Below are 21,496 nucleotides of genomic sequence, written 5' to 3'. Positions count from 1 at the left end.
AACCAACCAGAGACGGAGCTGCCGACAGGTAGCCAACCAACCAGAGACGGAGCTGCCGACAGGTAGCCAACCAACCAGAGACGGAGCTGCCGACAGGTAGCCAACCAACCAGAGACGGAGCTGCCGACAGGTAGCCAACCAGAGACGGAGCTGCCGACAGGTAGCCAACCAGAGACGGAGCTGCCGACAGGTAGCCAACCAGAGACGGAGCTGCCGACAGGTAACTGAAGCTGGTTAGTTTTAGAAAACAAGCTAGATCTGCTCTGGGTTTAAGGTGTGTTGATGGAGTCGAGTGTGTCTGTGTCACCTTGATGTTGAGGCTGGATACTACAACGTCTCCTGTCGGTGTGATGATGGGAAGATTCTCACAGCTGATGCCCTTCTCCACGTCTATCACCTGACCTGCACACGCACAAAGGGACAGTTCAGGACCCAGAATACACACACACACACGCACAACGGGACAGTTCAGGACCCAGAATACACACACACACCAAAATCACACAGTACCAGTATCCCCATTTCTAGCAATACCATTGTAACACGATGATGTAATACCATTAGATGACCGACCCAAAGAAGAGTCAGGTGAACACAGACAGCCGGGTGAACACAGACAGCCGGGTGAACACAGACAGGCGGGTGAACACAGACAGACGGGTGAACACAGACAGACGGGTGAACACAGACAGACGGGTGAACACAGACAAACACCATCAGGTGAACACAGACAGCCGGGTGAACACAGACAGGCGGGTGAACACAGACAGACGGGTGAACACAGACAGGCGGGTGAACACAGACAGACGGGTGAACACAGACAAACACCATCAGGTGAACACAGACAGCCGGGTGAACACAGACAGCCGGGTGAACACAGACAGACGGGTGAACACAGACAAACACCATCAGGTGAACACAGACAGCCGGGTGAACACAGACAAACACCATCAGGTGAACACAGACAGCCGGGTGAACACAGACAGGCGGGTGAACACAGACAGGCGGGTGAACACAGACAAACACCATCAGGTGAACACAGACAGCCGGGTGAACACAGACAGACGGGTGAACACAGACAAACACCATCAGGTGAACACAGACAGACGGGTGAACACAGACAGCCGGGTGAACACAGACAGACGGGTGAACACAGACAGCCGGGTGAACACAGACAGACGGGTGAACACAGACAGGCGGGTGAACACAGACAGCCGGGTGAACACAGACAGGCGGGTGAACACAGACAGACGGGTGAACACAGACAGACGGGTGAACACAGACAGACGGGTGAACATAGACAGACGGGTGAACACAGACAGACGGGTGAACACAGACAGACGGGTGAACACAGACAGACGGGTGAACACAGACAGACGGGTGAACACAGACAGAAGATCCACAGGTTCAGTGAAGTGTTTTTGTAATAACGGTATTTATTGGCATCTTTTCATTTTGATCAGTGAAAATGTCATGAATTGAATGTCATTTCTGGATGTAAAATTGAAATGTAACGATTTTTTTTATCTGGCGGGGGGGGGGGGGGTCCCCCGCTGTAAAAGTTTAAATAACATGTTTCCATCAAGTTACATAGAGAGAAATGCATTCATGAAAAGGCAGCTGTGATGGAACCCGGAAGGTCCAGTACCATTTGATCAAATCCGACCGATAATTTGTTCGTTCAACATAGTGGGATCTTTGTGTCGGTAAAGTGACGAGATCGAGGCCCATTGTTGTGTAATTAATCTACTGTCATCACCAAGTTTCAGCATGATAATGCACAGCCCCATGTCGCAAGGATCTGTACACAATTCCTGGAAGCTGAAAACCCAGTTCCTCGATGGCCTGCATACTCACCAGACATGTCACCCATTGAGCATGTTCGGGATGCTCTGGATCGACAGTGTGTTCCAGTTCCCGCCCAATATCCAGAAACATCGCACAACCATTGAAGAGGAGTGGAACAACATTCCACAGGCCACAATCACCAGCCTGATCAACTCTATGTGAAGGAGATGTTTCACGCTGCATGAGGCTAATGGTGGCAACACCAGATACTGACTGGGTCTCTGATCCACACCAGATACTGACTGGGTCTCTGATCCACACCAGATACTGACTGGTGTTCTGATCCGCACCAGATACTGACTGGTGTTCTGATCCGCACCAGATACTGACTGGTTCTCTGATCCGCACCCTTGACCTTTGAGGCATCTGTGACCAACAGATTCATATCTGTATTCCCAGTCATGTGAGTCATAGATTTAGGGCCTAATGAATATATTTCAATTAACTGATTTCCTTTTATGAACTTTAACTATTCTTGTTCAGTATAACCATCATACTGGGAGTCACGTAACGATATGGTGTCTGGTCCTCCCACTATGACTGAACCATGGAGTTCATCACGTGACGATATGGTGTGTGGTCCTCCCACTATGACTGAACCATGGAGTTCATCACGTGACGATATGGTGTCTGGTCCTCCCACTATGACTGAACCATGGAGTTCATCACGTGACGATATGGTGTCTGGTCCTCCCACTATGACTGAACCATGGAGTTCATCACGTGACGATATGGTGTCTGGTCCTCCCACTATGACTGAACCATGGAGTTCATCACGTGACGATATGGTGTCTAGTCCTCCCACTATGACTGAACCATGGAGTTCATCACGTGACGATATGGTGTCTGGTCCTCCCACTATGACTCAGGAAACCATGGAGTTCATCACGTGACAATATGGTGTCTGGTCCTCCCCACTATGACTCAGGAAACCATGGAGTTCATCACGTGACGATATGGTGTCTGGTCCTCCCACTATGACTCAGGAAACCATGGAGTTCATCACGTGATGATATGGTGTCTGGTCCTCCCACTATGACTCAGGAAACCATGCAGTTCATTAGGCTACAGATTAAATAACTTTTGATTAATTTCACAGGGTGGTGAAAGTCCACAGTGATCTTGATGCTCCTTTACAATAAATACTGATGCTCTTATTCTGGTCGACCGATAAAAATATTATCCATAATGATCTCATCATGTAGACGAGCCTACCTGCAGAGCCTCCTCTGCTCTACGAGCGGTTGGTTTACGCGCACGTGCCAAGACCTGAGTAGGCACATTTGCTATGTAACGGATTGTTGAAAAGGCGACGGAAAAACACATGGAATTTAACGTTTTTTTATTCGGGTACATGAACACTTAAACGAAAAATTCCACTGTGTGCACTACATCATCTCTCACCGATCTAAAAATAAACAAGTCCATTTGGTAGAAACCCCACCGGTGGGGAAATATACATTCTAGAATATTCACATGAAATATACATTCTAGAATATTCACATGAAATATACATTCTAGAATATTCACATGAAATATACATTCTAGAATATTCACATGAAATATACATTCTAGAATATTCACATGAAAATCTGTCACCAGTTGGATGGAAACCTAAGTAGTGTCTTACATTTTTTTTAAGAAACCAATAAATACAGTTACTCAATAAAATTGTATTTTTCAAATTCTTTCTCAAAAAACATTTGTATATTGTCCCATACAATAATCTGTCATCTGAATTTAATAAAAAACAAAAATGTACAAAAACAAATACCACTGCAGTTACACTTTGAATACCATTGGTTAACAAAAGTACCTAGTGATTGGTTGAATTCCTTGTCAGTCAGTTTACCTCGTATCATGATTGGTCCCTCCACCCTCATGCCGTGCTGCACCAGCTGTGTTCCTCCCCCCGTCTGCTCATCTCCTCCCTCCGCAGAGCGACGGAACACGCCCGCACGCACGTCCTCGAACACAGTGAACATCTCGTGCACACGGGCTGTATAGCCAGCCAGCTCAGTCACCTGGACCGGGTCAAAGGTCAAAGGTTATCTAGTAAAATCAGGGCATGTGGTAGAGTTTATTATACATTTAGATCCATGATAGAGCAGTGGTTTCCCCAAAGACTCACTAGTTGTTAGTCTACTTTACTTTTTCAAAATGAAAGGAAATTAAACATCAGTCCCTGTAACTAATCCCCAGGTTGTGGCAGTAAATGACAGTGTTCAGTCAACTGACCTGGTAAAACGAGTCAAAAGGGTACTGCACTGTAAAGGGAATGGGGTGACACTTGGAACGCAATCAATCAATGAGAAGTCGGGAGCCTCAACTCCTTGATGGTGCTCATGATCCTCTTGACAGTGAGGGGTTAGGGTCTAAGGGTCGTTTCTATAGCCTCACCTTGTATGAGCTCATGATTCTCTTGACAGTGAGGGGGGGTTAGGGTCTAGGGGTCGTTTCTATAGCCTCACCTTGTATGAGCGCATTAACCTCTCGACAGTGAGGGGTTAGGGTCTAGGGGCCGGTTCTATAGCCTCACCTCCTTATAAGAGCTCATGATTCTCTCGACGGCGTCTGCGGCGGAGTTGAGGAGGTTCCGAGCGGTGGAGAAGGCCTGAGCCCTCTCACTCACTAGGTCCTCCTCTTTCAAATTCATGGCCAACTGCTTCACATCCTCGGAGTCTGAAAGCATACAGAAGATACATAGCCCATACATAAACACATTTGTAAGCCTGCTCCTTCGGGGACACGGTCAAACGCTTCCCCAGCCTCCGTCTGATGGATCATTACTGTTAATCCAAAGTCTGTTTCATATGTGGGGTGTAGGTTTAGTACTGTAAATCTATCATTACTGTAAACAGAGACATATAGCTGGACACGAGACGAGCCTACCAACAGCTAGCTTTGGATGGAGACGGACGCAGGAGTGTTGGACACAACACGAGCCAATCAGCATCTAGCTTTGGATGGAGACGCAGGAGATGCCCTGACCAACACACACACAGGGCAACAAGGCTCCAGTTTGGAGTGTCCACAGCAGTGTCCATATTTCAAAGCTACATGAACCTTGCTAGCTGGCATCACAGGGGTCCAGTAGTATCTGGATGGATGACCGTGATTACAAGCTGGACACTGGAAGAGCATAACTCTCAGCAGAGGAACGTGCCGAGGCGCTTTGTGGAAGCAGGGCTGCGAGAAGTTGGTCACCCAGTGTTGAGTTCCTGGGGCTCTACGTTGACAAGGATGGTGTGCGACCGACCCAGGATAAGGCTCCATTAAGGAGACACCTTCTCCCCGGGAACAAGTCTGAGCGTCAGTGGTTTTTGTTGCATCTCAACTTAAACGGCTTCCTACCCGATAAAGCGACAGTGTTGGAGCCCTTGCATCACCTACTGGGCCAGGCAGCTCCCTGGAGTTGGACTGACGCTCACCTGGAGCTGCTGCAAGCAGATGGGCTCCTAGCCCACTATGATGATAGAAAACTCCCGTTACTGGTCTGTGAAGAGTCTTCATATGGGCTCCGAACCCCCGTTACTGGTCTGTGAAGAGTCTTCATATGGGCTCTGAACCTGTTACTGTGTGCTACATGGATGAGATGACTAGTGGGCTGCAAACCCTGAACGTAGGAGTGGGAGGTTGGTCGACGGAGAAACCGGAGGACGGGTTGATTGTAAAGGCATCAAACAATTGGAAACCATGTCTTTTACAAGGTCCCCTTAATTCCATTCTATCCATTACAGTTAACCCCATCCTCCAATTTGAAAGCCCTCCACTGGATCACAGACTAGAAGGTGTAAGGTGCAACTAGATTCAGCCGCGGGACGCTTTTTGAATGAGCGGCTGGTCGGAGAGCCAGAACAGGGTCATGAAAATACATCATTTTAAACTACTAGTGGAACATTAGTAAAAACAGCCATCTTACCACACCCGGAGAACCCCCCCCCCCCCCCCCCCGACTGGTCTTACCACGCCCGGAGAACCCCCCCCTGACTGGTCTTACCACGCCCGGAGAACCCCCCCCCCCCCCCCCTGACTGGTCTTACCACGCCCGGAGAACCCCCCCCTGACTGGTCTTACCACGCCCGGAGAACCCCCCCGTGACTGGTCTTACCATATCTGGAGTACCCTGTGGCGGTGATGATTGGTACAGCCACCATGACGAGTCCCGAGGCACTCCACAGGTATTTCATCAGGAACTGCTCTAGCATCACGTACCACAGACGCTTAAACAGGATCAGGTTGATCTGGGACGACAAGGAGTGGTAGGAGCGCTGCAGCTGGGACATCTCCACCTAGTGGCAGGAGGACATATTCTCATGTAATATTATAGAAACAAGGCCTAAATAATCAGAATATTGTAATTTAGCAGACACTTCCATCCAAAGCGACTTACAGCTCAATGAGTGAGTGCATAATCTTTAGTATTGTATCAGATCCCTGGGGGAATTGAACCCACAACTAGTGTCGGTAAAACAGTCACCGCAACAGCCCACCGGCGGTCACGAGTCATGAAGGCAGTTAAATTCCACGTGAATGTTTAGGTCACGGGAATTAGGCTTCTCCAAGCTCTGATGCTGGTGACTAGCCTACCAAACTTGCTACCGGCCTGGTCCTCGGGGCTCTATTGTCCCGCTTACCACTGACATCAATGCAAACGTATTCTAAAATCTAATCAAACGCTTCATGAGATCCCATGAGCTCATGTTGGGCAACATTAAAGGCTATGCAATTGAGGGAGAAAACAGAGTGATGGCCTCTAATAAAAAGAGGATCAGCTTTCTATAGGCCAGGCCTACTATATTTATTTCTCAACTTCCCTAATATTAAGCACATTGCTTCTCTTTACAACAGGAGTATAGACTACCCGGCTGGCATGAACATGAACCAGGGGAAAAAGCGTCCTCGATTCTCTATTTAAGTGCAAAGAGGACATGTGTTTCGTCCTGCTGACCCGGTTTCAATACAGGTGACATGATAAATGGTCCAGCCAAAATCATTTAGTATATGTAAAAGACAAGATTAAATCAAGAATAGTCTGTCTGATGGGTTACAATATTAGCCTATCATTGGTCAATTATATATTATCACTTGTGAATGATGCCCAGCATAAGAAACAATGCCTTTTCCCCCCCTAATTATAGTCGCACACATCATGTAGCCTAGCCCATAGGCCTATACGTTTTAAATAAAGTTTGTATCACAACTAATGTTCACAAATAACTTAATTAAGCACATGAATCCACTTTACAAGGGGTGTAGAGACTAACTAGCGTACATATCGTACGGAGCGAGTGAGTTTCCAGTTTGAAGAGGATGCTTTTTAAATGGTGAGAATTAACTTTCTAATAAAAGGATTTTATTTAACCAGGAAGGGTTCCTTTATTTAACCAGGAAGGGTTCCTTTATTTAACCAGGAAGGGTTCCTTTATTTAACCAGGAAGGGTTCCTTTATTTAACCAGGAAGGGTTCCTTTATTTAACCAGGAAGCGTTCCTTTATTTAACCAGGAAGGGTTCCTTTATTTAACCAGGAAGGGTTCCTTTATTTAACCAGGAAGGGTTCCTTTATTTAACCAGGAAGGGTTCATTGACATTTGAAATGGCTTTTTCAAGAGCGTCCTGGCCAAGATAGAAAGCGCCAACTCAATTCAGCATTTCAGTTCAGTCATATTCAGCAGAGTAATTCATTAACATTCAGACTTAGCCTTCCAAAACTTTATAGGGGTCATTCAGGTTATCAGTGGTAATAGACTAAATGTTCAGCCTTGGACTTCCTGAGAAGAAAAGAACACTTGTTTCATAACTGCCTAAAAACCAGCCAATCAGAATCAGAACATGATTTCCTTGCTTTAGTCCAGGCTAGATTACGGTCGTGAACAATACAAGACAGCTCAGAAGAAAACCATGGATTATCCCTCCGTTTAACTCAACCTGTGGAATGGGGCATGTCTGTTTACTATTTGGAAAAAGCACGTTAAGAATAAACTCTTCCTCCATTCAAGATAAATAGTAAAATAAAAATGTCATCAAAAAAGCTCATTAAAACTCTTCAAATTTCTCTTATGAATAAAGTGTGGGTTTGTCTTAGGAACCGTAGTATTTCTAACAGCAACAACAGTCATTTAAATCATTACAAAAAACACCAACCACAGAATATTTGTGGAACATTTTGTCAATATCAAATCAATCAGGGTCAATTTCTCTGGAATGTTTGAGATTTGGGCGAGTTAATCAACTGGGTAGGGTTCATAGAATTACAAAACATTTATAAAATCAGACACCGGCTTTAACCACTAGGCTACCCTGCCGCCCCCGCTCATCTGACACCGGCTTTAACCACTAGGCTACCCTGCCGCCCCCGCTCATCAGACACCGGCTTTAACCACTAGGCTACCCTGCCGCCCCCGCTCATCAGACACCGGCTTTAACCACTAGGCTACCCTGCCGCCCCCGCTCATCAGACACCGGCTTTAACCACTAGGCTACCCTGCCGCCCCCGCTCATCAGACACCGGCTTTAACCACTAGGCTACCCTGCCGCCCCCGCTCATCAGACACCGGCTTTAACCACTAGGCTACCCTGCCGCCCCCGCTCTTCAGACACCGGCTTTAACCACTAGGCTACCCTGCCGCCCCCGCTCTTCAGACACCGGCTTTAACCACTAGGCTACTCTGCCGCCCCCGCTCTTCAGACACCGGCTTTAACCACTAGGCTACCCTGCCGCCCCCGCTCATCAGACACCGGCTTTAACCACTAGGCTACCCTGCCGCCCCCGCTCATCAGACACCGGCTTTAACCACTAGGCTACCCTGCCTCCCCCGCTCATCAGACACCGGCTTTAACCACTAGGCTACCCTGCCGCCCCCGCTCATCAGACACCGGCTTTAACCACTAGGCTACCCTGCCGCCCCCGCTCATCAGACACCGGCTTTAACCACTAGGCTACCCTGCCGCCCCCGCTCATCAGACACCGGCTTTAACCACTAGGCTACCCTGCCGCCCCCGCTCATCAGACACCGGCTTTAACCACTAGGCTACCCTGCCGCCCCCGCTCATCTGACACCGGCTTTAACCACTAGGCTACCCTGCCGCCCCCGCTCATCAGACACCGGCTTTAACCACTAGGCTACCCTGCCGCCCCCGCTCATCAGACACCGGCTTTAACCACTAGGCTACCCTGCCGCCCCCGCTCATCAGACACCGGCTTTAACCACTAGGCTACCCTGCCGCCCCCGCTCATCTGACACCGGCTTTAACCACTAGGCTACCCTGCCGCCCCCGCTCATCTGACACCGGCTTTAACCACTAGGCTACCCTGCCGCCCCCGCTCATCTGACACCGGCTTTAACCACTAGGCTACCCTGCCGCCCCCGCTCATCTGACACCGGCTTTAACCACTAGGCTACCCTGCCGCCCCCGCTCATCAGACACCGGCTTTAACCACTAGGCTACCCTGCCGCCCCCGCTCATCAGACACCGGCTTTAACCACTAGGCTACCCTGCCGCCCCCGCTCATCTGACACTGGCTTTAACCAACACCAGTTGAGTTGTTGACCTATCAAGATCATTTCACTGTAAAGAAATGTAGACATAAGGTGCATCAGAGAAGAAGGGGGTCTGTAACAGCCAATCACAGATACAGAGAGTAGGGGGGGGGGTCTATAACAGCCAATCACAGATAGAGAGAGACCCTTTGAAACCTAAAGATTCAAAGCAAGACATTCCAACTGTTTACAAATACGTAGTTTCGCACTTTGCCACTTACAAGGAATTTAGTCTTTACAAATACAACCCCACCTGAACGCAATCAGTGTGATGCACATTCTAACCAGGTATACAAATATCCTTATCCGGAACAGACTTGCTGATGTCGTTGTGTCTCCTGAAACCTGGCTCAGCATCTGTTGATGTAGCTCAAATCCTAACTGCATTTTTAGACAACAGGCTGCGTACATTTAAATGAAAAATACCAAAACAAGTTGTAGATTTAAAATCAGAGGGGGTTTGGAGACATTGCAGAGACAGGGCCAGGGTTCGGTTGCACGTTACCTGATATCAACAGAAGAACTAGGCACCTCGGTTTAATAACCTTGTCCGGCCTCTCTTTAAGAGACCTACTGCAACAATTCTACAAGTGAGTTTCCAGACAATACAAAAAAATAAGTTATTTGCAGTCACTTTGGAAAATGGTGTTTTCCAGCTAATGGCACATTCACGCTTATAGCCTACTGCAGTGTGCACATGGCTGTGCTTATAATGTGAAGAAATAGCTTCATAGTTTATCAACATTTTAAGCTAAACGTTCTGATCTATTGAGTCAGCCACATTACGTAAAAATGTTGATGTTAGTGGTTGTATTAATTAATTTGGGATCGCGCTCATCCCACAACTGTCCCAGTCTACGGTTGGAATATTTCTCTCACACAGAATAGAGCAACCTTTGTACTATGGGGGATAGTAGACTGACATAGGCTAGAGCTTTTGTTGTTCGTTAGGCCTACATCTTGTCAGCTGACGAAAAGTCAAATGTGGACAGTTGTGCCAATATGCACCTCGGAATTGGATAAGGACACGCACAGTTGCGTCCCCGTTATGTCGGTGATCACGTGATGGAGCGCGCAGCACTCGGGGAGAAGCGTGCAGCACTCAGGGAGAAGCGCACAACGGCCACTGGCCGCAGAAACACATGGATTGTTTTTAGGGTGCATTATGGACACACAAAGGGGACGCTGCTGTGAAATGAGAGGCTTCAATCTTCAAGCTTCTATCAAGTGCTTGTCAAATTGTGAATGAGAGACTGATGAAGTGTGAAAAAAAAGTAGACCTCATGCCTTACAAGCTACTTTTTTCAAATCATTAAAGTCGCATCATGCAGCCTTACAATGTATTAATAATCAACACATATGGCCCAATGTTTGTGGAAAAGTTACATGACTCTAAATTAAGCATATAGGATTGTTATATATTGTGTCTTTGTTAACTGCTCAACACAGAATAGCTGCATGTGCAACACGCAAAATAGTTTGGGGGAAATAACCTTTCTAATTTATACAACTTGTTCAGTTGTATTCTTCATACTATAAAATAATGCCACGGAATAATAAGCAAATCTTGTCTGCTAAATGAACTAACGCAGCCCAAAGCCATTTGGCATATCCAGAGCAGGTCCTAACATAAGGACAACTCATTATATGCTATTCTGTTCTTCTGAAATAGACTGTTTTCTTCATATCAAGTTCCTTTATGCCTTACTAAAATAAATTATGGATTTATTGTGAAGATGTAGGCTATATTAAATGGATTTATTAGACTTAAAAATGTAGATGTTCCAAAGGTCTGCATCAGTGGCTTGTAGGCTGTGTGTGGAAGCCAGGAGACGCTAAATGTGTTAAATTATCTTGGGTAGGGAGCAGTATTTATCTCCGGATGAAAAGCGTGCCCGAAATAAACTGCCTGCTACTCAGGCCCAGAAGCTAGGATATGCATATAATTCGATAGATTTGGATAGAAAACACTAAAGTTTATAATAATATAAAGAATATATATTAAAAATATTGTCTGTGCGTTTAACAGAACTGATATTATATCGCTATTTCTGACTATCATGGCGTACCCGCCTGGTTGAAATATGTTTCTCATGCTTTTGTATGCGGGGCGCTGTCCTCAGGTAATCGCATGGTTTGCTTTCGCCGTAAAGCCTTTTTGAAATCTGACACAGCGGCTGGATTAACAAGAAGTTAAGCTTTATTTTGATGTATTACACTAGTGATTTTATGAAAGTTAAATATTTATAATTCTGTAATTTGAATTTCGCACTCTGCAAATTCACCGGATCAATTACCAGTGAGACCGACAGTTATTTGCTTGACAATCACCGGCTGATTTCCTGACCTCCACAGCCCACAACCTTGGCTTTGCTAGCGCCACACTCTTACCAACGGAGGTGGCAGCTAGCCTAGCGGTTAGTGCGACGGGCTACTAACCAAAAGGTAGCTGGTTAGAATCCCCGAGTCGACAAAGTGAACAAATCTGTGGATGTGCCCTTGAGCAAGGCACTTAACCCTAATCGCTCCTGTAAGTCGCTCTAGATAACAGCGTCTGCAAAAAACTACTACAACATAATGTAATGTGTCATTAAAAGATCATTTAAATGGGGTTGATGCATGGCTTGGGTAAGAGTCAGCATTTACAAACCAACACAGCTCCACACTAGAGAGTGTTGAAACAGAGGGGTTTAAAAAAAAACAAGCAGCATTTCAGATTGGCCAACAGGAGATTAGGTTCTCTATTTCTACTTGGTCACATGACAAGACTCCTCCTCCCCCTCCCTGGCCTGACCACCCAAACACAGTAGAAGGTTCTCTTCACAACAGACAAGAACATTATGAAAATCATTAAATTAAAGTGTTTTCACTCAATGCAACATCTGGAATGCCTGACAGAGTCTCCTTCCTTTCATTATTTCTTCAAACATTATGAGGCATCAGTCTGATCACACCTGCAGAATCACAGAGCCACTATGAAAGGCAGAGATAGTCAGATTTTTATTTATTTAACTAGGCAAGTCAGTTAAGAACAAATTCTTATTTACAATGACGGCCTACCCCCGGCCAACGCTGGGCCAATTGTGCGCCGCCCCTATGGGACTCCCAATCACGGCCCGTTGTGATACAGCCTGGATTCTAACCAGGGTGTCTGGAGTGACACCGCTGGCACGGAGATGCAGTGCCTTAGACCTCTGTGCCACCGGGGAGACTGATTATGCCTGGCAGTCCTTACACCTGACATAATATCTCTGAACTTTGAGCATTCTGACATTGACAGACTGGTCAACGGTCATGTTTACCTTGTGCCTACGTAGAAGACAGTATATTCACTAGGTGTGTATGCATTTGCCCAGGTGTGAGAGTTACCTTGTGTCCTCCGTAGAAGGCGATCTCCTCAGAGTTGGCGATGATGCGCGAGTGCATGTACCTCAACTCTCCTTTCCTCCGGGCTTCTTCCACCACGAGCTTACCAAACCGCGGCGAGAACATCCTCAGGACCTTCGTGATAAAAGATATTTGCATCAGATAACCCAACCAAAGTAATCACACAAAGTGGGTGAGAGAACACACTGTACTACCATCTGTGGAAATCATTTAAAACTTTTCTTGTTTTGTCAAAACAAAAAAAGCTGAAAAATCCCAATAAACCAAATATTTAAAAAAAGTTATTTAGACTAAATAAATAAAAAAATCACATGGGACACCTTGGCGGTGATTGCCACGACCACGCCGGCGATGACGGAGGGCCAGGTGGTGTTGGCTCCTTTAGACTCCGCTGTCCTGAGGAGGGTATAACAGGTCACCACCACGTCCAGACACGGCTTGGTCAGGTTGGAGTACAGGTGGGCCACAGATCCAGCAAACATCACCATGTCTTCTGTCAGAGACTGGAGGAGAAGAATATGACATAGTTCATTATTTTGGTGAGAGCAGAACAATTTTGTATTTTGTTTATAACTCAACCCCTTCAGAAAGACTAGAGGGACAGACAGAGACACGAGACACGGGCCATAAGCTGAAGGGGAACCAGGCTGCTAGGAACTCCGGTCAGGGTGTCGACTTACTGTTGAGAGTTAGAATACAAAACGTGCAAGTTCAAAAATAAATAATCGAATTTAGCTCCAGTTCTGTTAATGATATCAATGAGTGACTAACAAAATGTAAAAAAATTTAAGGGGGCTCCCTGATTAGGTCAGGGTTTCCGTTAGGAACTGTCGGGGTCTCATCTGTTGAGAGTTCGAAAAGCAGAATACACAAGGTACAAGCTCTACATTTGGCTGTACGTCAGCAGTTTCTCTTGCCATGACAGTCACTAGCTAGGTGTCCATCCAATTAGCTTGCCATGTCAGTCACTAGCTCGGTGTCCGTCCAATTAGCTTGCCATGTCAGCCACTAGCTCGGTGTCCATCCAATTAGCTTGCCATGTCAGTCACTAGCTAGGTGTCCATCCAATTAGCTTGCCATGTCAGTCACTAGCTAGGTGTCCATCCAATTAGCTTGCCATGTCAGTCACTAGCTAGGTGTCCATCCAATTAGCTTGCCACGTCAGTCACTAGCTAGGTGTTCGTCCAATTAGCTTGCCATGTCAGTCACTAGCTATGTTTCCGTCCAATTAGCTTGCCATGTCAGTCACTAGCTCGGTGTCCATCCAATTAGCTTGCCATGTCAGCCACTAGCTCGGTGTCCATCCAATTAGCTTGCCATGTCAGTCACTAGCTCGGTGTCCATCCAATTAGCTTGTCATGTCAGTCACTAGCTCGGTGTCCATCCAATTAGCTTGCCATGTCAGTCACTAGCTCGGTGTCCATCCAATTAGCTTGCCATGTCAGTCACTAGCTCGGTGTCCATCCAATTAGCTTGCCATGTCAGTCACTAGCTAGGTGTCCATCCAATTAGCTTGCCATGTCAGTCACTAGCTCGGTGTCCATCCAATTAGCTTGCCATGTCAGTCACTAGCTCGGTGTCCATCCAATTAGCTTGCCATGTCAGTCACTAGCTCGGTGTCCATCCAATTAGCTTGCCATGTCAGTCACTAGCTAGGTGTCCATCCAATTAGCTTGCCATGTCAGTCACTAGCTAGGTGTCCATCCAATTAGCTTGCCATGTCAGTCACTAGCTAGGTGTCCATCCAATTAGCTTGCCATGTCAGTCACTAGCTAGGTGTCCATCCAATTAGCTTGCCATGTCAGTCACTAGCTAGGTGTCCATCCAATTAGCTTGCCATGTCAGCCACTAGCTAGGTGTCCATCCAATTAGCTTGCCATGTCAGTCACTAGCTAGGTGTCCATCCAATTAGCTTGCCATGTCAGTCACTAGCTAGGTGTCCATCCAATTAGCTTGCCATGTCAGTCACTAGCTAGGTGTCCATCCAATTAGCTTGCCATGTCAGTCACTAGCTAGGTGTCCATCCAATTAGCTTGCCATGTCAGTCACTTGCCAACTTTCCTTCCAATTGGCAACAGATTTGAATGTAAATATTCTAAAATCTGTATATAAACAAAAATGCGCTTTTTTCCCCAAGAGATGTTTCCATCAAATTGACATGATGCAGATGTGTGTGTGGGGGGGGGGGGGGGGGGGGCTCAGGGCTCCGTCTCAGGGGGGGGGGGGCGCCTCAGGGCTCTGCATCACAGTGCTAGCTGTGCCACTAGAGGTCCTGGTTCGAGTCCAGGCTCTGTCGCAGCCGGCCGCGACCGGAAGACCCACAGGGCGGCGCATAATTGGCCCAGCGCCGTTTGAGTTAGGGGGAGGGTTTGCCCGGCAGGGATGTTCTTGTCCCATCGCTCTCTAGCGACTCCCGTGGCGGGCCGGGCGCAATGCACACCGACAAGGTCGCCAGATATACGGAGTTTCCGCCGACACATTGGCTTGCGGGTTAAGCGGCGTTGTGTCAAGAAGCAGTGCGGCATGTAGGGTCGTGTTTCGGAGGACGCACGGGTCTCGACCTTCACCTCTCCCGAGTCCGTATGGGAGTTGCAGCAATGAGACCAGACTAACTACTAATTGTATATCATGAAATTAGGGAGAGAAAGGGGTTAAAGTACACAAGTCAATGCGTTTCCGATCGCATTTTACACTGATGATTCTCTCAAACAAAAAAATATGCGTTATTTAGCGAGTCTGGTAATAGCGCTCTGGCCAACAGCTGGCAGAGAGTGTGGGTATAACCTACATGACTTTATGGACATTATTTGTAAAGGTCAGAAGGCAGTAAAGTATAAAAAAAAAAATATTTAAAAAAAAAAGTTGTTTTTTGCGATTGCAAAGACATGGGAGCTACGTTTTCGAATGACAGCTCATATTTTGTTAGCTAGCTAGCTATACACAAGTTAAAGCCATCTCGATCAGTTTACAGCTAATTAGGCCACTAAGCTAGCTAGCTACATAAGTTAAAGCCATCTCGACCAGTTTACAGCTTAATTACGCCAGTTAGCTTGTTAAATCGAGGGTGAGGGGGTGTGAGAAACATCTGCAGGAGCTCAGCCATCCACACGTGCAATTTTTGACAAGGGAACATTTTTTCACGCTGTGAATTTTGTTTTACAAAATGACGTCAATCACAACACAATCAGAACAATGGGAAACTATTTCACACGGGTAATATTTTTTACATGACACAGGGAACGTGCCCAGGGGCCCTGACCTTCAGGGAGGTTCCCATTGATTTAGTTAGTCACTCTCATTCAGATATCATTAACAAGGTATTAGTCATGGCAAAATTGCAAGAAATTTGCTTTAAAACTTCAACAACAAAAAAATCTGTGCCCTATTGCATGAAATGTGTTATAAATTGCTACATTTCCCGCCGCCACATGGCAAAATGTGTAGAACGCCAGAAAACATGTTTTAAAACGGCAACATTTTCTCTCCCAGTGTCGAAATGTGTAGAATTGCTGTAAATGAACTTTAAAAACGTACACTAAAATGTTTTGCCCGCAACCAAATCTTGCATAGGGCCCCCAAAAAGGCTAGAGCCGGCCCTGCACATACACCCCCCCCAATACACACACCTGGTCTGGGTTGGCGAGGCGTCCGTCCATGTTGCTGACGCGGTAGTATGTTTGGTTGCTGAAGTAGAGCTTATAGGCGTGGGTTACCAAGCGCGTGCGGAAGGCCAGGGCCAGCTGTCCCTCTAGGTAACGGATGGCGCTGTTCACAAAGGTGGCTGGGACAGCAATGAGCAGCCATTTTGTCAACTCCCACACAAACGCCTGGGGGTCCTTCTTCACAATGGTCTTCACTGTAAGAGGATGATAGAAGTGTATTTAGTCCACCAATCTGCAAAGACGGATATTCTACTTTTGCTCTGCTCCCAACAGCCTCAGACAACACAGTCACAGGGGTTAAGTGCCTTGCTCAAGAGCACAACGGCAAGAGCATAGTACCTGGAATCTGAAAGCAGCCACCTGTCGGGTTGCCAGTTCATCTACCCAGACTGGTCATTCAAACCAGCAACATTCAATGTCTGTCCTACCTACCTATCATGCCGTCCAGGTTGGCCACGTAGATAGAGAGGAAGGTTCTGGAGATGAGAGCCAGGGAGTGGAACCCCAGCAGACCCAACTCCTTACAGAACAGCTGGGGAAACAGGATACGAAGCAGGTGACTTAGCCTCTTCAGAAACTCCTGGTTCACAGCCGGAGAGTTACTACTTTTCTTCTTTCCTTGTTTCTCTGACCCCTCCAGTAGCACCCCGTTAGAGTTTATGGGGGGGACTGGGAGCGGTGTACCCCCGACATTCTTCCTGAGTTTAGCCCATAAGTACGGGTAGAGTTTCTTGATTCCATAGGCAGCGACGAGAAGGATAACTGCTTTTCTGGCATGGGAGGTTTTCTTGAGTTGCTCGGGAAGCTTTTCATACATTACCAACATTGTGAAGGCTGGTTAGCATGCGGTTTAATAAAGCTGAGCTCTCCCAACTGAAACACCTGTTAACGTTAATCCCACGATGACCTCTATATAGCTACAACCTTTTTATAACTTTTTTAAAAAAGTGCTTCTTGCTGCCTATTCAATGATAGTTAGCCATTTTACATTAACGTTGCAAGCATAACAATGCAATCAACTATAACACTCACTTAGCCAGTTAAAGCAACTACGAACCAACCTCTTTCAAGCGAAACAGAAATGCCGATAGACAAGCCATCGCATACGCAGTGCTACTGCTCGCTAACCTTAGCTAGCTAGGTTTCTTCGGTTAACAACCAGGAAAGCTAGAAAGCCGTGATAGAGATTAAACCTGCTCTCTAATAACATAGCGGTAACGTTGACATCTAGCTATATATTATATCCATATATTCATACGAGAGGTATTTACAGACGAACAACACTCACTGAAATGAAGGGGAAAAAAATAAAAACACTTCCTAAGCTACTTAACTAGCATGCTAACTTTAGCTGAAACTTTCTGTCTGCCCCCAACTTCCATATCACTGGCTGGATAACGTTACCCGTCCAGTAGTAGCTAGCTAGCTAGGAAGGTGACCTTCTGGGGGGGGGGAAACAACCCCCGACTTCGACAGTCAAAATGCTCTAGTAATGTTTGACAATGTCTTGCATCAGATGCAAAAGTCTTAATTCAACATGGACTCCTCTTCTTCTATGATATAATGGATTGATTGGCACCGCTTATTTATAACTCAGTGATTGGCGCGGATCTTCTTCTTCTTCGGTGGGGTTTTAGGGCAGACTACAACCCTGAAATGGAGTATTGCCGCCCACTACTGGCTACAGGAAAACAAAAAACGGGGGCGGGGAAACATCACTTTTAACTTCCTCAAACATCCCGAAAAAAATATTACTAAAAACATAAATCAGTCAGTCATTCAAATTCCCTCAGAGCACTGCACAGATCTGGGGACCTGAGAGGATGGAACTGCTCCCGCCAGTAATCCGTGCAGCAACAGATGATCCATTATATTGGCCAGCTACTCTAGTGGCCTCTCTAACAATGACCATGTTTACATGCGCACAATATTCCGGATAGTAGCTCATATCCGTTCACATGTACTTCTGATATCCTGCTCATGAGTATCCTTGTATCAATGAATAAACTAAACTAAGGCAGGTATTTTTCAACTCAACCAGACCAGGCCCTCCTCGGAGTTTTCATACCTGAACAGCACTTTATTTGCCAAGGTAGAGTACATGATCAGTGAATACATTAAGTGTACAGGCTACAATGTGGGGATCTCATGCATGGTAATAACTACATGTATATTCGACTTGCATCCTTGGCATAAAGTTATATTATATTCTACTCAATCGATAGGCTTCATTAATGTCATTCGGGCTGTTTTGAAGTTGATACAACTGGCTATGATAGCTGAGGTTCATAGCTAGGTTCTGAACTAATATGTATACCAAACGTTTGGTTCCATTCACAGATCGGCTAGATAGCTAGCTACACATCCGTAGGCATACAGGTATTATAATCATCCACTGCACAATAAGCAAGAACATAGCTAGCTACATTTTTTCATCTATCTGCATGGCAAATATCAGCAAGGCAATCTTACAAAATTGTACATTCAATTTGCAGTAAATTCTTTAGTTAGCTAGATTCTTTATATATCCACTGTTTCACCAGATGGCAGCCTGGTTTGCTGGTTGTTTCAGGAGTCCCTAAAACATTAAACAACCAGAATTACAATGTCATACTCATGTCACAACACCCATAAAGCTAGTCAGCTAGCTTGCAAAATCGCGATTTTTGTAAATTAACTTTATGATTAAAAAAAATGCATTATCGTTTGTCTCTACATATTCCTGTCAACTGTACATTTTTTGCATGATTTATTATGACATTATAATTACTAACATTTGCTTCCATCCTTTCGTATTTTTTGTCAGCCATCTTTGCTTGAAGAAAGTCTCCAAGCCTTGGGTCTAATTCGTCATGGAAACCATTCGATATGATTGGTCATCGCCCGCCGAGAAAAGTGTACTTTTTCACCGCCTCCCACGCCACCTTCACACCGCCCTCTCCGCTTCTCACCGCTTTCCTTCCATTGAAATGAATGGGAAGCAGTGTTTAACCGCGCGGCCACCTGTGCTATTGTATCACGAGGGTAACTGTATATGTCTATGTAATCTATGTATCTATGTAATGTATCATTGTAGGCCTAACAGTATATGTATCTATGTTAACAATAATAATAACAATAGGGACCACAATGGAAAATAGTATCTGACTCTAAATGTACTATGTTATGGCGTTCTTATGTAGGTATCATCACTTAGTGCTCCCACTCTCCCTATAAACAAAAATAAACCACTCACAATGCAGTTAACAGATCGTGTGGTAGGCTACCAGACCACTCAGTCAGAATGCTGCAGTTAACAATCACTTTAATAAAAACAGCATTTACAGCATTCATACAAGAAAAATTTATTTGTCATTTGAATCATATGAATAATTCATTTGAATCATATGAATAATTCAGAAAGTTATGTGAGATCAGATAAAAAGCGGTACAAATGGCCAAAAAATGACAAAGATAGAAAAAGCTTCATATCTTTTTTTACAGGGTGCATTCATTGCTATGCAAAATAACAATTCATAAAGTCCATCAAAAAGTCCATAGTCACAACCACAGAAGAAGAAGTCCATAGTCACAACCACAGAAGAAGAAGTCCATAGTCACAACCACAGAAGAAGAAGTCCATAGTCACAACCACAGAAGAAGAAAAGTAGGAGTTGAAGAGACATCTTTATCCTCCTCGTAGGTCAAATACATGTTTTGCCTCCAGTCCTTGTTGCTAAAATGAACGAAAGAGTCATTTAGAAATGAAAGCAGTTCCCTTGCCTTCCTCCTCATTATGGTCCATAATAATCCAAGTAGATATGAGGAGGATAATGTCATTTACAACCTCAAGGAAAGAAAACGTGGGGGAAAATTGCATTGCCATAATAAAACAGACTAGAACCTTTTCTAGCATGAGAGCTACTTTAAAAAAATTGAAAAAATGAAACCTTTCGCAAGCTACTTATTTTTTTTTATTGCTTTCAAAATAGGCACATTCTTCTCATATCTCCCCTGCAACTCTTCCCTGGGTCCTTGGTGTACAACAGATGTGTTTTCTGTCAACATACCTAGTAAAGTCATGGTTAATAACCAACTCCAAGGGGGGGGGGGGGGACCCTATTAAACTATATTTAGTATTTTCCTATATTCTGTTTTCTCCGTTTTCATTTTTCCTGGTTTGGAAGTTTTTTTCTTCTTCTGATCAATATTACAAGAGAAACAACGAGGATCTGAGTCCATGGCAATGCTTCAATCACATCAGAACACCATTTTGAAGTCTGGAACCCCCCTCCCCTCCCAAATAGAGTATTTTTTGTGTGATTCCCCTTTAATTATGCACCTAGCAAGAGAGGAATGTGTCGGTCTAGTGATGTTTGTGCTGTTAGGCCTACAGCTACAACACATCATGGCAGAGTTTATAAAACAATCATCACCCAATTGATACATATAATCATTATATACACTGAGTGTACAAAAACATTAAGCTCTTTCCATGACATAGATTGACCAGGTGAATCTCCAGGTGAAAGCTATGATCCCTTATTGATGTCACTTGTTAAATCCACTTAAAATCAGTGTAGATGAAGGGGAGGAGACGGGTTAAAGAAGGATTTTTAAATCTTGAGATAATTGAGACATTTGATTGTGTATGTGTGCCATTCAGAGGATGAACGGGCAAGACAAAAGATTTCAATTGGCAGATATTGTGTTACGTTTGGCTTCTTGAGCCAATAGTGTCTAACCAGGGGTGGGATAATGTCAATGTTGATTTGATTGGATAGATGCTGGGCGCTTCATGTTTGTGACAGTTTGCGGAAAGAACATGCAACAATGTGTGTTTTGTAACTATACAGCGTTCTAGAATGGATTATAATGTGCTTAGAGTCGTTGTCCTGTTGGAAGGTGAACCTTCGCCCCAGTCTGAGGTTTTGAGCGCTCTGGAGCAGGTTTTCATCAAGAATCTCTCTGTACTTTGCTCTGTTCAGCTTCCCTCTATCCTGACTAGTCTCTCAGTCCCTGCCTCTGAAAAACATCCCCACAGCATGATGATGTTGCCACCACCATGCTTCACCGTA

At 45.4% G+C, this 21,496-nt stretch overlaps 1 protein-coding gene and 2 long non-coding RNA genes across 3 annotated transcripts in view; 1 reads left to right on the top strand and 2 right to left on the bottom strand.

The window, feature by feature from the left end:
- abcd1 (ATP-binding cassette, sub-family D (ALD), member 1) overlaps positions 1-18,055 on the bottom strand; it is a 34,543-nt gene extending 16,488 nt beyond the window's left edge. Inside the window, exons 1-8 of the mRNA XM_031794878.1 lie at positions 16,872-18,055; positions 16,404-16,633; positions 13,098-13,280; positions 12,760-12,891; positions 5,960-6,140; positions 4,388-4,530; positions 3,701-3,872; positions 308-402 (exon numbers count right to left, since the gene is read on the bottom strand). Of these exons, the coding sequence (XP_031650738.1) occupies positions 308-402; positions 3,701-3,872; positions 4,388-4,530; positions 5,960-6,140; positions 12,760-12,891; positions 13,098-13,280; positions 16,404-16,633; positions 16,872-17,265 (1,530 nt within the window). The 5' untranslated portion in view covers positions 17,266-18,055. The remainder of the gene's footprint in view (positions 1-307; positions 403-3,700; positions 3,873-4,387; positions 4,531-5,959; positions 6,141-12,759; positions 12,892-13,097; positions 13,281-16,403; positions 16,634-16,871) is intronic.
- Positions 18,056-18,262: 207 nt separating this feature from the next.
- LOC109880243 (uncharacterized) lies at positions 18,263-20,326 on the top strand. The gene is made up of 3 exons (XR_002253659.2): positions 18,263-18,531; positions 19,246-19,463; positions 19,923-20,326. It is a non-coding gene; the product is annotated as an uncharacterized LOC109880243 (long non-coding RNA).
- LOC116354453 (uncharacterized) lies at positions 18,495-19,324 on the bottom strand. Its single transcript, XR_004203762.1, has 2 exons — positions 19,214-19,324; positions 18,495-19,017 (listed from the first exon to the last, which is right to left on the bottom strand). It is a non-coding gene; the product is annotated as an uncharacterized LOC116354453 (long non-coding RNA).
- Positions 20,327-21,496: the final 1,170 nt, after the last annotated feature.

Source organism: Oncorhynchus kisutch, linkage group LG17, assembly GCF_002021735.2.
Source record: "Oncorhynchus kisutch isolate 150728-3 linkage group LG17, Okis_V2, whole genome shotgun sequence".
NCBI lineage: Eukaryota > Metazoa > Chordata > Actinopteri > Salmoniformes > Salmonidae > Oncorhynchus > Oncorhynchus kisutch.
Note: the sequence above shows the minus strand (reverse complement) of the source record. Positions and strands in the feature narration are given on the sequence as shown.